The sequence below is a fragment of the Ambystoma mexicanum genome, chromosome 1p, assembly GCF_040938575.1.
Source record: "Ambystoma mexicanum isolate Mex_15411 chromosome 1p, UKY_AmexF1_1, whole genome shotgun sequence".
NCBI lineage: Eukaryota > Metazoa > Chordata > Amphibia > Caudata > Ambystomatidae > Ambystoma > Ambystoma mexicanum.
In genome coordinates, this window is record NC_090921.1 from 525,774,463 (window position 1) to 525,786,908 (window position 12,446).

The 12,446-nt window shown below is 50.5% G+C and overlaps 1 protein-coding gene across 2 annotated transcripts in view; it reads right to left on the minus strand.

Moving 5' to 3' along the window:
• LOC138574636 (mucosa-associated lymphoid tissue lymphoma translocation protein 1-like) overlaps nt 1-12,446 on the minus strand; it is a 294,117-nt gene that overhangs the window by 136,056 nt on the left and 145,615 nt on the right. For both annotated transcript variants that reach the window (XM_069649421.1, XM_069649422.1), the window contains one exon: nt 9,659-9,840. In XM_069649421.1, the coding sequence (XP_069505522.1) occupies nt 9,659-9,840 (182 nt within the window). The remainder of the gene's footprint in view (nt 1-9,658; nt 9,841-12,446) is intronic.

Genomic DNA, 12,446 nt, shown 5'->3' on the forward strand with positions numbered 1-12,446 from the left:
CATAATGCTCCTTAGTGGGGTCCTTCTCCCCGTGTACTTTTGCATGATGTGCTATGGCCGCTAGGTGATAGCTTACCCAAGCCCGAGTCTTCCCTGTCTTCCAGCACCAGCCTATGAATGCTCTCACCGGGTTCTCCCCGGGGTCCCCTGCTAGTACCTCCTCTTGGAACTGTGCAAACCGAATCCAACAAGCCCTGTACCTCTTGGTTGTACCGGGTGCCAGGGCAGTTTCAACTAATGCGGTCAGATCGCCCCAATCATCCCCCACCATTGTACCTCGAATGGGGTCATCTCCTCCCTTGCTTCGGGGCAGCTCTCCCGGAACCGGTCCCACTGTAAACGAGACAGAGAATCAGCGGCCGTGTTTTTCACCCCTGGAATGTGCCGTGCTCTAACCTCAATGTTCAACTCTAACAAACTCCTGGTGAGTTCTCTGAGGAGCCTCAGCACCCTCGGGTTACTGGACGATCCTGTGTTAATGATCTGTACCACAGCCAAGTTGTCCGACCATAGCGAGACCTTGGAATTTTGCAGCTGCCCGCCCCACAGCTTGAATGCAACCACTATGGGGAATAGCTCTAGTAGCGTGATATCTTTTGTGACCCCCTCCTTGTGCCATTCCTCTGGCCACGCCATGCCGCACCATCTGTCCCCCAGGATAGCCCCGAAACCCAGGGACCCGGATGAATCCGTGAACAGTTTGAGCCTCTGACTGCTTGCCCAGTCCGCCCTCCAGATTGCCACCCCGCTGGAACCTGACAGGAAGCCATCCCACATTCTGAGATCCTCTTTTACCTCTGCACCCAATCTGACGTGCTGTGCGGCATGTTGTAAGCCCACCGTTTTTAGTTCTATACTTCTGGCAAATGCCCTCCCTGCTGGTATCACTTTGCCTGCAAAATTGAGGTTTCCAGCCAGCACTTGCAATTCCCTCAAGGTCGCTTTGTTTTTACCCATCAGCTCCCGAATCAAGCCCCTCAGTTTTTCTACCTTGTCCTGAGGGAGCCTACACTCCCCTTTAACTGAATCGATCTCGATCCCCAGAAATGTCAATGCCGTTGCTGGCCCCACGGTCTTTCCTGGTGCAAGGGGAACCCCTAGTCGTTCCATTTTATTTTGAAATATCTCCATCATGGATCTGCACTCATCCGTCCCCTCCCTCCCCACGAAGAGAAAATCATCCAAGTAGTGCAATATTCCCCCATTTTTTATCTCCTGCCTTACCGTAAACTCCAGAAAGGAGCTGAATGCCTCAAAATATGAGCAGGAAATGGCGCACCCCATGGGGAGGCATTTGTCATAGTAGTACTTGTCCCCCACCTTAAAACCCAGCAAGTGGTGACTATCCTCGTGGATTGGTAATAGACGGAAGGCAGATTCTATGTCAGCTTTCCCCAACAATGCCCCTTCCCCTGCCGCTTTTACCATTAGTATCGCATCCTCCAGGGAGGCGTACTGCACCCTGCACTGTTCCTCTGGGATGCCGCTGTTCACTGACTGACCCTCGGGGAAGGATAGGTGGTGTATCAGGCAGAATTGACCCTCCTCCTTCTTCGGCACCAGTCCTAGTGGCGATACTACCAGATTGCTCATGGGGGGCCTAGAAAATGGGCCGGCCACTCTCCCCAGCCCCACCTCTTTGTTAACCTTCCTTTCCACCACCTCGGGATTCTCCAGAGCCGATCGTAGGTTGGCCGCCTCCCTTCCCCCTTGAGAACCTGCCCCCGGGATCCTAAAGCCCCACCTGAACCCTTGCCATAGCAATTTTGCGTCGGCTTTGTTATGGTACTCATTTAGGAAGGGAGTCATGGCAAGAAGGCTAACTGGTGTGGGCAATGCCCTTTTAATCATACATTTGTCATTCATTGTTACCACAGCATTGCCTTGTTTTGTCGGCGCATCACTCAACATTCCCTTTATTCTTTTGTTTCCCTCCATCCCCGGGTTTAGCCTCTCTGGTGCTTGTACCTGCATGTCTTCCCGTATGAGCAATACCCTTCTGCAAACCGCCAGCAGACTTCTGGCTCCCCCTGGTGGGCTGCTGCCCGGTACACCCAGGAGGAGGGCCCGCGAAAGGACCCTCTCCCCCGTTGGGGGAACCCGCCTCTGCCTCTCCCACCCCGAGACTTCTCTCCTGGTGACTCGTCCTGTGATTCCCTGCAGGGCACCACTTTGTCCATGTACCCCCCGACATCCATCTCGTCCCATGACATTGCTGGCCATATCTGCATTTTTAATCTAAAGCCTCGGTCATACTCCAGCCATCCCTCGCCTCCATACTTCTGATACAAATCATGCACATATTGTTCGTACGCTATCATCGCCAGTGCATCCTGCGGGTACCTCTCCAACATTACTGACATATACATCCTATAAGCTTTTAGCCAGTTGTTAATGGAACGCTCCACCTTGGTGGCCTCCCTGTCCCTTTTCTCTTTTCCCTTTTCAGACAGTTCCTTTAGTCCTCCCCCCGTGGGGACGATCCCCAACAAATCAAAGATGTCAATGAATTCCTTCCTCCACAACCTCTCCTTGATCCCCCATGGAATGTGCCACACCAGAGAATTCACCGTAGCCCGCATAGGTGCGAACCCTGGCATTGGCCTCCCATACTGGGTTGCCTGCCCCCACAAACCCCCTGTTTCACTGCTGATCAGGCCTGCTGCTACGGGCTGCGCCGCGCTCAGCCCCCCTATCAAGACTGCACCAGGCCCTGCCTCCTTCTGCATCCCCTGTGCCCCTGCCGGCGACCCTGAAGCCAACTGCTGGGCTCCTTCCATGCTTACCGACGCCCCTGGCCCCTGGTTTGTCCATTCTTGACCCCAAGGGAGCCCTGCCAACTGTGCTTGCTGCCCGCCTCCCATAGGTGGGCCCACACTAGGCAGCCCGACAGATAAGAAACCCCCGGGCGGTATCCCCCTCTTCTGAGGCAATTGACTTATTCCACCCGCCTGTGCCCAGCCTTGAGTGCTACCGCTGCACCAGGGCCCTCCCAGCCCTTGTGATGCCCCCAGATGCGTGGCTATACTTCCTTGAGACGGTCCCCCTACCACCATACCAGTACTGGGCACAACATTCGGCATTTGCCCCATTTTCCCCCATGCTTGCATGCATTCCAACACCATACCTTTCACTGTCTCCAGGGATGTTGTTCCTCCACCCGCGACATCCACCGTTCTGGTCGCAGGAGCGTTGGGTGGGCTCACTCGATTCCCTGGAGCCTCAGCAGGTGTAGGAGCCGTTAAGGCCGCATCCTCCTGCGCCCTCCCCTTCTGCCGTGGTCTCTTGGTGCTGCTGGCCTGCTCCTTGCTCGCTTTAGCCCTGGCCGTCATTGTCCTTTTCCTTTTGCTCCCCTGGGTCTCCTTTTCTTCTTCTTCCTCCCACAGGCTGTGGATCTCGGCCTCGATCACGGTGGCCTCGCTGCCACTGTCCTGAAACATCAGAGGGGAGCTTTCCACCCCCTGGCTGCGCCCTTCCTGGCTAGGTTGGGCCACCATCCTGGACATCCAGTCCGGGCCATGGGTTGCTGCTGCCACCCTGGCCAATTCCATGAATGACGCCAGATCCATTTGGCGGCCTCGCAATGGGTCAACCACCTGCTTCTTGCTTCTCCTGGGCCGCTCGTTGCTGCTGCCCGTGTTCAGTGCTCATGTGTAGCCGCTCCTCCCCTGCGGCTGCCTCCTTGCGGCCTGCCGAATGCTTCCGTCCTCTTGGAGGGAGGGCGTGGGCGTCTGCGTGCCCCTGCGTTGGCCCCTCCGCCCGGGATGTTTCTGGCCGTGAGGGGGGAGGGGGGGCGAGGAACCGGGGGCGGGCTTGCGCTCGCGGATGCGCCTCCGGCTGGTGTTCCCCTCGACCTGTTCCTCCGACCGGGTTGCAGCCCCGTGTGACCCAGCCAACTTTCCTTGCTCTTTGCCTCCGGCAGCCGCTAGGCGGGCTCACCAGCAGCTCTGCTCCGCCTTCGACACCTCGATACCTGGTCCTGGGCTGGGCCCGCCTTCTCACGCCACTGCTTCAGATCAGCCGCGCTGCCCCTCCGTGCCCGCCGGCTGTCTTCCCCCGGCTGCGCGATCCCGCCTGCCGGATCCTTGCGGTCGACCTCCCTCCGCGTTCCTGGCTCTGCTCGGCTCCTTCTGCTAGGCGGGCGATCCAGCTAGCAGTCCTCCGTCTCTACTTCCAGCCGCGCCGCAACTCCCGATCAGCTGGGCCGCCCTTCCACGCACGCCGGCTGTCCTCCACCGGCTGCACGATCCTGCCTGCTGCTTCCTCGTGGTCGTTTTCTCGACGCGTTTCCCGGCCCGGTCACTGGTCCTCCTTCCTTCTGCTGGGCGGGCGAGCGGCAACAAACGAAATTCCTTGTCCTTGTCAGGTGGCGGCGACCGGGTCCCAGTGCAGGAGCGAGATGCCTGGTCCCTGGTCCCGCCTGCTTATATCCTGCAAGCCCCGCCCCCTTCCTTTTGTTCATCCTTCGCGGGCTTTCTGGCCCATTCAGTTTTGGCGCCGTTTCGCCCCCTTGTCCTTTACCCTTCCGGGTGAGGGCCCCGGCTCCCGGCGGCATGACCCCGCAGGGGTTACCCTGCTGCCTCCTCCATTTTGCGGACGTTTTCCGTCGTCAGCTCCAAGACTGCCCTGTTTTATTCCCACCACTGCGAACCATGTCGATCAAAGTTTTGTTCTTTGAGCGGCGCCGTATGCACCAGCACACTGCAGGCTTCTGGATGTGCAAACTCTCAAATGAAGCTCGCAAAAAAGTCACCCTGTATCCCTCCCTCTTTGGTCGTCCAGCACGAGGATGGATGCATGCACACCTCCTTGGAGCCTGCAGAGGGGCAATGAGGCAGAGAGCGTTCGAAAAGGTAAAAGCGCCACAAGATCCAGAGGCCGGTGATCCCACAGCAATGTCCAGGCAGTGCATAACAGTCAGGCCAGTACTGCTCGCCTCCACCCACGGCCACCCACAGCCTCATCCAGGACCGAAGTGCTCTTCGGGGGACAAGGGGAAGGGGGGCGCACAGCACCCTCACTGCAAGGGTCCAAATGGCTTGCTGTGCCATCTCCAAGCCCCTCCATTCCATCCGAAGTGTGCTGCTAACTAAAACAGGGGCTGCCGGACACAGCAGGTGCCATCAGTAACCGCAAGCCCCCAGGCGACACAGCGGCCGCAATCCCCCAATCACTGGGGCCCTCCCATGGCAAATATCGGACCTGAGAGGGGCCCACCCTTAATAAACTCATGTTTCGTGGAGCGTACCTTCCACCAATCGCTGTAAGGAGAGGAGCCTCCCGGCACCGACCGTCCAAGACACCGGACACCACGTGGCCTCAGTCCCAGCCATGCATTCTGGCGCTTTCATCCGACCCGTGCCGAATCCACTCGATCTGCTGGTCCAGGGCTCACTCTCTAGATTGCCTGGGTATTAGAGCACACTCACATCCACATCTATCTGTGCTCCCCTCAGTCGCACCGCCAGTATGAGACAGGATGATCTTGTGCATTGCAGAGATCTTTCATTAAGCGACCGAATGCTCCAGATTAAAAGTATTTGCCAACTCCTTTGAGGTTTGTCTAAAGGTTGCTAAAAGTGAGGCGACATTCACAGAGGTGAGAAAACAACATTTAATAGAGAACGAGATATAGGGCATTGTAGGCATTGAGTCAATGTCATAGAAAGTCCATCAACACAACCCTGTTTAACAACTTCCAAGATAACATTTAGAATAACAAGATATTATTTCTGAACCCAACCCCACTAGATAACGCTATTCTGCCAAGCATGTGAACCAATACCAGGTTCACGCTGCAAAATGGAGTTTCTTAGGACCTGGTTTGCCCCTTGAAAATTCTGGTATCAAGATGGATTCCATATGTCCGATGCCCTTATCCTCTTCTGCCCGACTCTATCCTTTGTAAATGTGCTAGCTTCTAGCTTACCTAGATGTGTTCTTATTTATTTCCTTATTGGGCAGTTCACAATGGTTTGTAGGTCTGCAAAACACACAGGGATAGTCTCAGCCATTCTACTGTTCCTGGTACCTTCCTGCACGAAGTTCTCTTCGGCATCAGAATCCGAACCCTTAGTTTCCTCCTGCCACCAAAATTTAACTCTTTTGATTTTCCTGGTCTTCTGCTCTGCAAAGATAGCTCTTGGTCAGCTGAAAGTCATGTTACACACCGGAAATGCTAACTTTTCCGCCCCTAGCAGTCCCACCACCTCACTCGAGTGTCATTTTGTTCTTGGTCTTGCGTTTGTTTACTTGTTTGTTTGTTTGTTTGTTTATTTATTTATTGTGCGCACCAGACCCTAGGGTAGCAGGGCGCAAGAGAACAAGGAGGTTTACAGCTTAGTTAACGTTTGCAGGTTACAGATTAGTTAACGTTACAGGTTACAGGCATAGTGGACATTTCGAATCTGCAGGGTAGGGCAAGTGCAAGTGCAGATAAGGCGTAGCTAAACAGTCAAATCTATGGCGATCAAACAGTAAAAGCAGGTTAGTACAAACATTATAAGAAGACGTTACGTATAAAGTGACATACGCTATGTCGCATTCTCAATAAGCCATTTTATGGTGTTCTTTCTAAAGTTATTGAAGGTTTGGTCAGATCTGAGTGCAAGGGGTAGGGAATTCCATAACTGTGCTGCCTTAACTGGGAAGCTGGAACCTCCAATGGTGGCTAGTTTGAATCTGGGCACTAGGAGGCAGTTGGGGCTGGCTGTCCTTGTGAGTCTCGTTGGATTTTTCCTGTTGAAGCGTTCTGAGAGGTATCGGGGAGCTTTGTTGTTTAGGCATTTGTGGATAAGGGACGCAGATTTAAGGTTGATTTTTTCTTGGGTGGAAAGCCATTTGTGTTTTCGTCTTATTTCTGAAATGTGTGCACTTCTGGGGATACTTAGGGCCGCTCTAAGTGCATTGTTTTGGAGCACTTGGATTCTATGGATGATTTGTTTGGTAGTCCCTATGTAGAGGGCGTTGCAATAATCTAGTTTCGATAAAATGAGGGCTCTAGCTAGAATAAGACAGCTGTCCTCTGAAAGGAATGGTTTCCCAGCTCGTATTAACTTGCATGTATAGGCAGTGGATGATGACAGTGAGTTCACCTGTTTGGTGAAAGATAGTGTCGCATCAAGGTAAAAACCTAGGGTTTTTACTTCTCTGGCGACCTTGATAGTGTTGCCATCGATGATGAAGGCGGAGTAGTTTTGGTTAAGTTTGGAGATACGGGCTGCCGTGCCCAGGATGATGAGCTCTGTTTTGTCATCGTTCAAGCATAGGCCATGGTTGGCCATCCATGCCTGAACGATGCTGTAGACTCTATTCACCAGAGCCAGATCTTCGACGTAGTCCCCAGTAAGTGGTAAGAGAATCTGAGTATCATCTGCATAGTTAGTGTAGGTGATACCCAGATTATCAAGATCGTCAAAGAGTGGCTTGGTGAAGATGTTATAGAGTGTCGGCGAGACGCAGGATCCCTGGGGCACTCCGCAAGTGATTGGGATAGGGTCTGCTGCCGCTGCGGGGGAGAACACCCTCATGGTCCTGTCACTAAGAAATGATTGAATCCAGACTATAGCCTCCTCTGAGAAGTGGGCAGCCGAGTCCAAGTGATTACATAGGACTTTATGGTCCACCAGATCAAAGGCGGCTGAGAGGTCTAGAAGGAGGAGGAGAGCTAGTTTTCCCTCGTCTCTGAGTGAATCTATTTGGGCTTTTAGGTCGATAAGGGCAGTCTCTGTGCCGTGTTGCGGACGGAAACCGGATTGGCGGGTGCCGAGGAGATGGTTCATCTCAAGGAAGTTCTGGATTTGGGTGTATGCTACCTTGTCTAATATTTTTAGTAGGAAGGGAACCGTGGTGATGGGCCTGTAGTTAGTAGGAATGTTGGGGTCCAATGTTTGCTTTTTTAGGAGGGGGAGTACCCAAGATTCCTTTAGATTGCGGGGGATGGTGCCCGTAGTAAAGGAGGCATTGATAAATTTTGTGATAAAGGGGGCTAAATCCCTAGCCGCATCCTTGATCAGTTGTGCGGGGCATTGGTCGCCTTTGCAATTAGAAGGTTTGAGGGTCAAAATGGTCTTCTCTACCTCAATTACTGAGACCTTGGAGAAACGGAATTGGGTGGATTCTGGGTTGTTGGATGAGGGAATTTTGACTATCAGAGGTTGAGTTGGCAGAGAGGCTTTCTTTAGGGCAATTTTTGTTTGGAGGTTGGATACTTTGTTGGTTAGTGCCAGTTGTATGTCTGTGCACCAAGTTTTGTCTTTGATGGAGTCATCCTGTACTGTGATAGGAGTTTCCAATTCCTTTAGGATGGAGAATAGCTCCTTCATGCTGGAGTTGGATTGGGAGATCCTATTATTATAGGTTTCTTGTTTGGCCAGGATGATGTCTCTTTTGTATTGCGAGGAGATGTTAATTAGGTTAGTTTTATTTTCAGCGGTCGGATGTCGGTTCCAAGCTGTTTCGCATTTTCTCTTCTGTAGTCTTAGGTTTTTTAGGTGGGGTGTAAACCATGAGTTCAAATGCTTTTTGGGTTTACTGATCCGAAGTTTAAATGGAGCAATACTGTCAAGAGCAGAGCACATGGCTGCGTTGAATGCATCCACTAGGATGCCTGGGTCAGAGTGGTCAGGTAGGGAATTTAGTTTGGGTAGGATGTGGGGCAGTATATTGTCGGCTGTAATGTTTTTCTTGTTTCTCGTTAAGGTGGGTGTGGCTGGCGTGGGTGTTAAGACTGTGGGTCTTTTGGTGTTGAGGGTGAAAGAGATAAGGTAATGGTCAGACCATATTTGGGGGGTGATGGCTGTTATAGAGGGGTAGCAGTTGTGACTGGCAATCCAGTCTAGTGTTCTTCCCTTGATATGTGTGGAAGTATTCACGAACTGCGTGAAGCCTAGCACTGACAGAGTATTGCCTGTGGCAGTAGCATGATGGTCGTTGATATCGTTGAGCCCTAGATTGAAATCTCCTAGTACTAGTGTTTGGGAGGATTCTTTTAGCTTCTCAGAGATAACAGTGGTGATGTCTTCAGTGAAGGTGCTGACGGGGCCAGGGGGTCTATAGATAAGGTGGATATTTAATGTTTGGGAGTTTGCAGTCGGTAATTTGATAGAGAGAAGCTCGCAGGATTTGAGGGAGGGTGTGGGTGTGATTCTCATAGAGAGATTAGATTTGGCGATAATTGCAATTCCTCCACCGCGCGAGTCTGGTCTGTCAGCTCTGAGAATGGTATAATTCTCTGGGACTGCCAGAGTGAGAGCCGGACCTGCTGCATCGTGGAGCCAAGATTCTGTAATGGCAATGAAGTCAAGGCTATTATACTTGCCTAGCACCACGGCTTTGGATATCTGGTGGCCCGTGCTTTATGCGCCATCTACGACCTGTGCCTATTATCACTTTTTGGCAAAATAGCTCTCCTGCTCGCCTCATTTAGCCATTACGCCAGCACTTCCAGTCACAGGTTCAGTGGCACGTGAGCATGTACAAGCAGACAGACAGGCAACAGTCACAATCCTCAGTGAACTTTCTCCTGCTTTCACTCACTTCACACACTTGTGTCCTGTTCTCTCGCTTGTATCCTCAGTTCCCCCCTTGCCCATGCATGCGAATGCCTTTTCATCACTTCCCCGGACTCCCTTCAAAAACCTCCCTGTGCTCCGCCTACCTGCAGACATGAATAATTTGCCCCTGGGATAAGCATTTCGTTCCTAAACCACTGGTATCGAGGAGGTGGCGTTGCAACTGCTACACAGGTCAGCTCCATGGGGTCTCCTTCCACAAGGATGCAGGATTGGGGCTGCCTTAGGATACACAGGCCATCAATGAATGATCCAAACCGGCTGCTCACTGTATGGGGAGCATGAGAACAACACAAAAACATCACTGCACACATCAGACTTAAAGAGAAACAGCAATGCCAGAATATGCCCATTACCAAAAAGGTAAGGTAGGAGACCTGCAGACCTCCAGATGTTTTGGCATACAACTGCCTCTATATTGACTATGCAGGCAAGGGCTAATGGGAGTTGTAGGCCAAAACATCTTGAGAGCCACAGATTGCACCCCAAGCATACTCCTCGCCATACACTGAGCTGTAGAAGTGAGATTGGGCAGAGTTGGAAATTAAGTTGGCAGAGGAGTGAGCCATATCAAGAAGAGCTGCGGTGAAGGGGTATGGCAGTCAGCCTAGGCTTGCATCACATAACTGTAGAAGGCATTATAATGGAGAGAAGGTGTACGTCTAGTGGGCAGACAGCATCACAAAAATTCAAACCTAGAATTCCAACAGTGCAACTCAAAAGAACAATTGAGATTCCAGGTAGCAGCGCACTACCACTGGTAAGAGCAGAAATTCCCAACTGCTCTAAATAATGCAATATCTTCCCTCAGCCAAGGGCTACATCAGACATTGTCCACGAGATACAATTTGCAGGTTCCGATTGAGTTTACATTAGAGCATATGGTGTGGCCTCACGTTGTCATGAAAGCCAGTGCTAGGGATCATAGGTGCACGAAATCGATTGGGATATGTGATGAATCGCAGCTGTTCATCTCTTCTTCCCAAATAGGATCCCCCACGTGAGGCTAGGGAAAGGAGCCACCACCACAAGACCCTCCCTAGGGGTCGAGGCAAGTGGGACCTTGCTAGGCGGTAAAGACCCCCGCATATGGAAACTAAGGCACAATCACCATATACTAGTGATACGACAGATACAAGGTTCGATTTTCCAAGTAACATGGTTTATTTCAAAGTATACTCAGTCAGCCGACTGGGTCTAACGTCTCGCAACATGTGTCACCCAGACTTCGTGAGACGCAAGAGAGCGAGCATCGCTCAAGCGGCAACATATTTACAAACATGTAATCTTTGAAGGCAAATCAAACCGCCCATAATGTATCATCTAGTGCTAGGGCTCGGTGATTGACAATCATGACAAATATGACACATTATGACAAGTTTCTTATTCAGTCTAATTATACTTATTTTAGCAACAGTTGCAGAGACAGTTCTTTGTTATGGAGAACATAAAGGACTTGTTCAGCAAAGATATCATGTTCGTGAGAGAGACACATTTCATAGTACGTTATCTACCCGTTTCTATTTGTGAACTAGGGGTCAGCCTGTTCTGAGGCAGATCTGCGAAGGAGGACCGCTAGAAGAATATAATTCATGCTTTAACTGCCTATTGCTACAGTTTTGGTGAGACAGGCCGGCACCTGGGCCGCTGATTAAATGCTGTTTCTGCTTGCTTCCAAGGACTTTGTGAGGGAGGAAAACAATGTATTTCTGTACTGTTTGGCATTCCTGTCTGGTTTGATCTTTCAACATGCAAGCTGTGGCCTCGCACCGTGTATGAGCTTTCAGAATAAAATACATTTAGCAAAGCACTTGACAGAAAAGAAAAATGCAAATGGCAGATATTACACAAAATGGACGCCCTCTGGTTCTACTGACGATTCTGTGTTTGAAATGTCTGTCGCATGATGCGATTGGTTTCCGGCCAACATAATATACATACTATACATGATTAGGGTCGTTTCTGGATTAACAAACCCTCCTTTTGGCCGTAAGCCAAGAGCATCATCCATACATCTCATCTTTATCTTCATCTGTCTAATTCTGGACTATGCATGCTACTATAATTGTCATCTTCAACATTAATTGACATGAATTCCTTCATTGTTTCAATTTCGTGATTTGCACCTTTATCTAATATGTGAGGGTGTTTCGCCTCTATTGCATGTACACCTTCATTAGTAATTCCAGAACAAAAGATTGGCAGGCAGTGTATGCAACAACAGCAGAACATGAGGATCCCAAGTATCGTCACTAAAATTGCAATTACTTTCCATCCCCATGAACGCAGTAGTTCCCAAAACCATATGCTTATATTCAGATTCCAACCACCTGTGGGGACATGAATATCAGAACTCAGGACATGCAATTTCTTGATTGCTTCAAAAATCGTAGGGGAGGAGTTACTTGCGAATACACAGCACGCTGACCCAACGATTTTGCACACACCCCCATGATCAGCCAAAATTATATCAAGAGCCATTCTATTCTGAAGTGTCATTAATCTAACTGCTTTCTCCTCTAGTGTCATGTTATAGAGTATATCGGTAGTTCCATTTATCGTCCTTTCTAACACCCTGGACAGTTTCCTTATATTCCATGAATGTATTGCTTGTCCCCAAAATGGTATAAATGACTTTGATATGTCGCCTGCAATCAGTCCTGTATCATCCCGCCGTGGTCTAGATCTGGATAGTTTGGCTATGTCTGAGGTTTTGTTAAGGAATACACCAGGGAAAAGTATTCCTAAGTAACATGTCCCTCCCCAATTTCTAGGTAACCAGAGGTAGGCCTGCTCTCCAGATATATAATATAAACAGGATTGCCTACATATATTGGTTCCTCTTCTTTTTCAAGTACTGCAGTATTCATACAT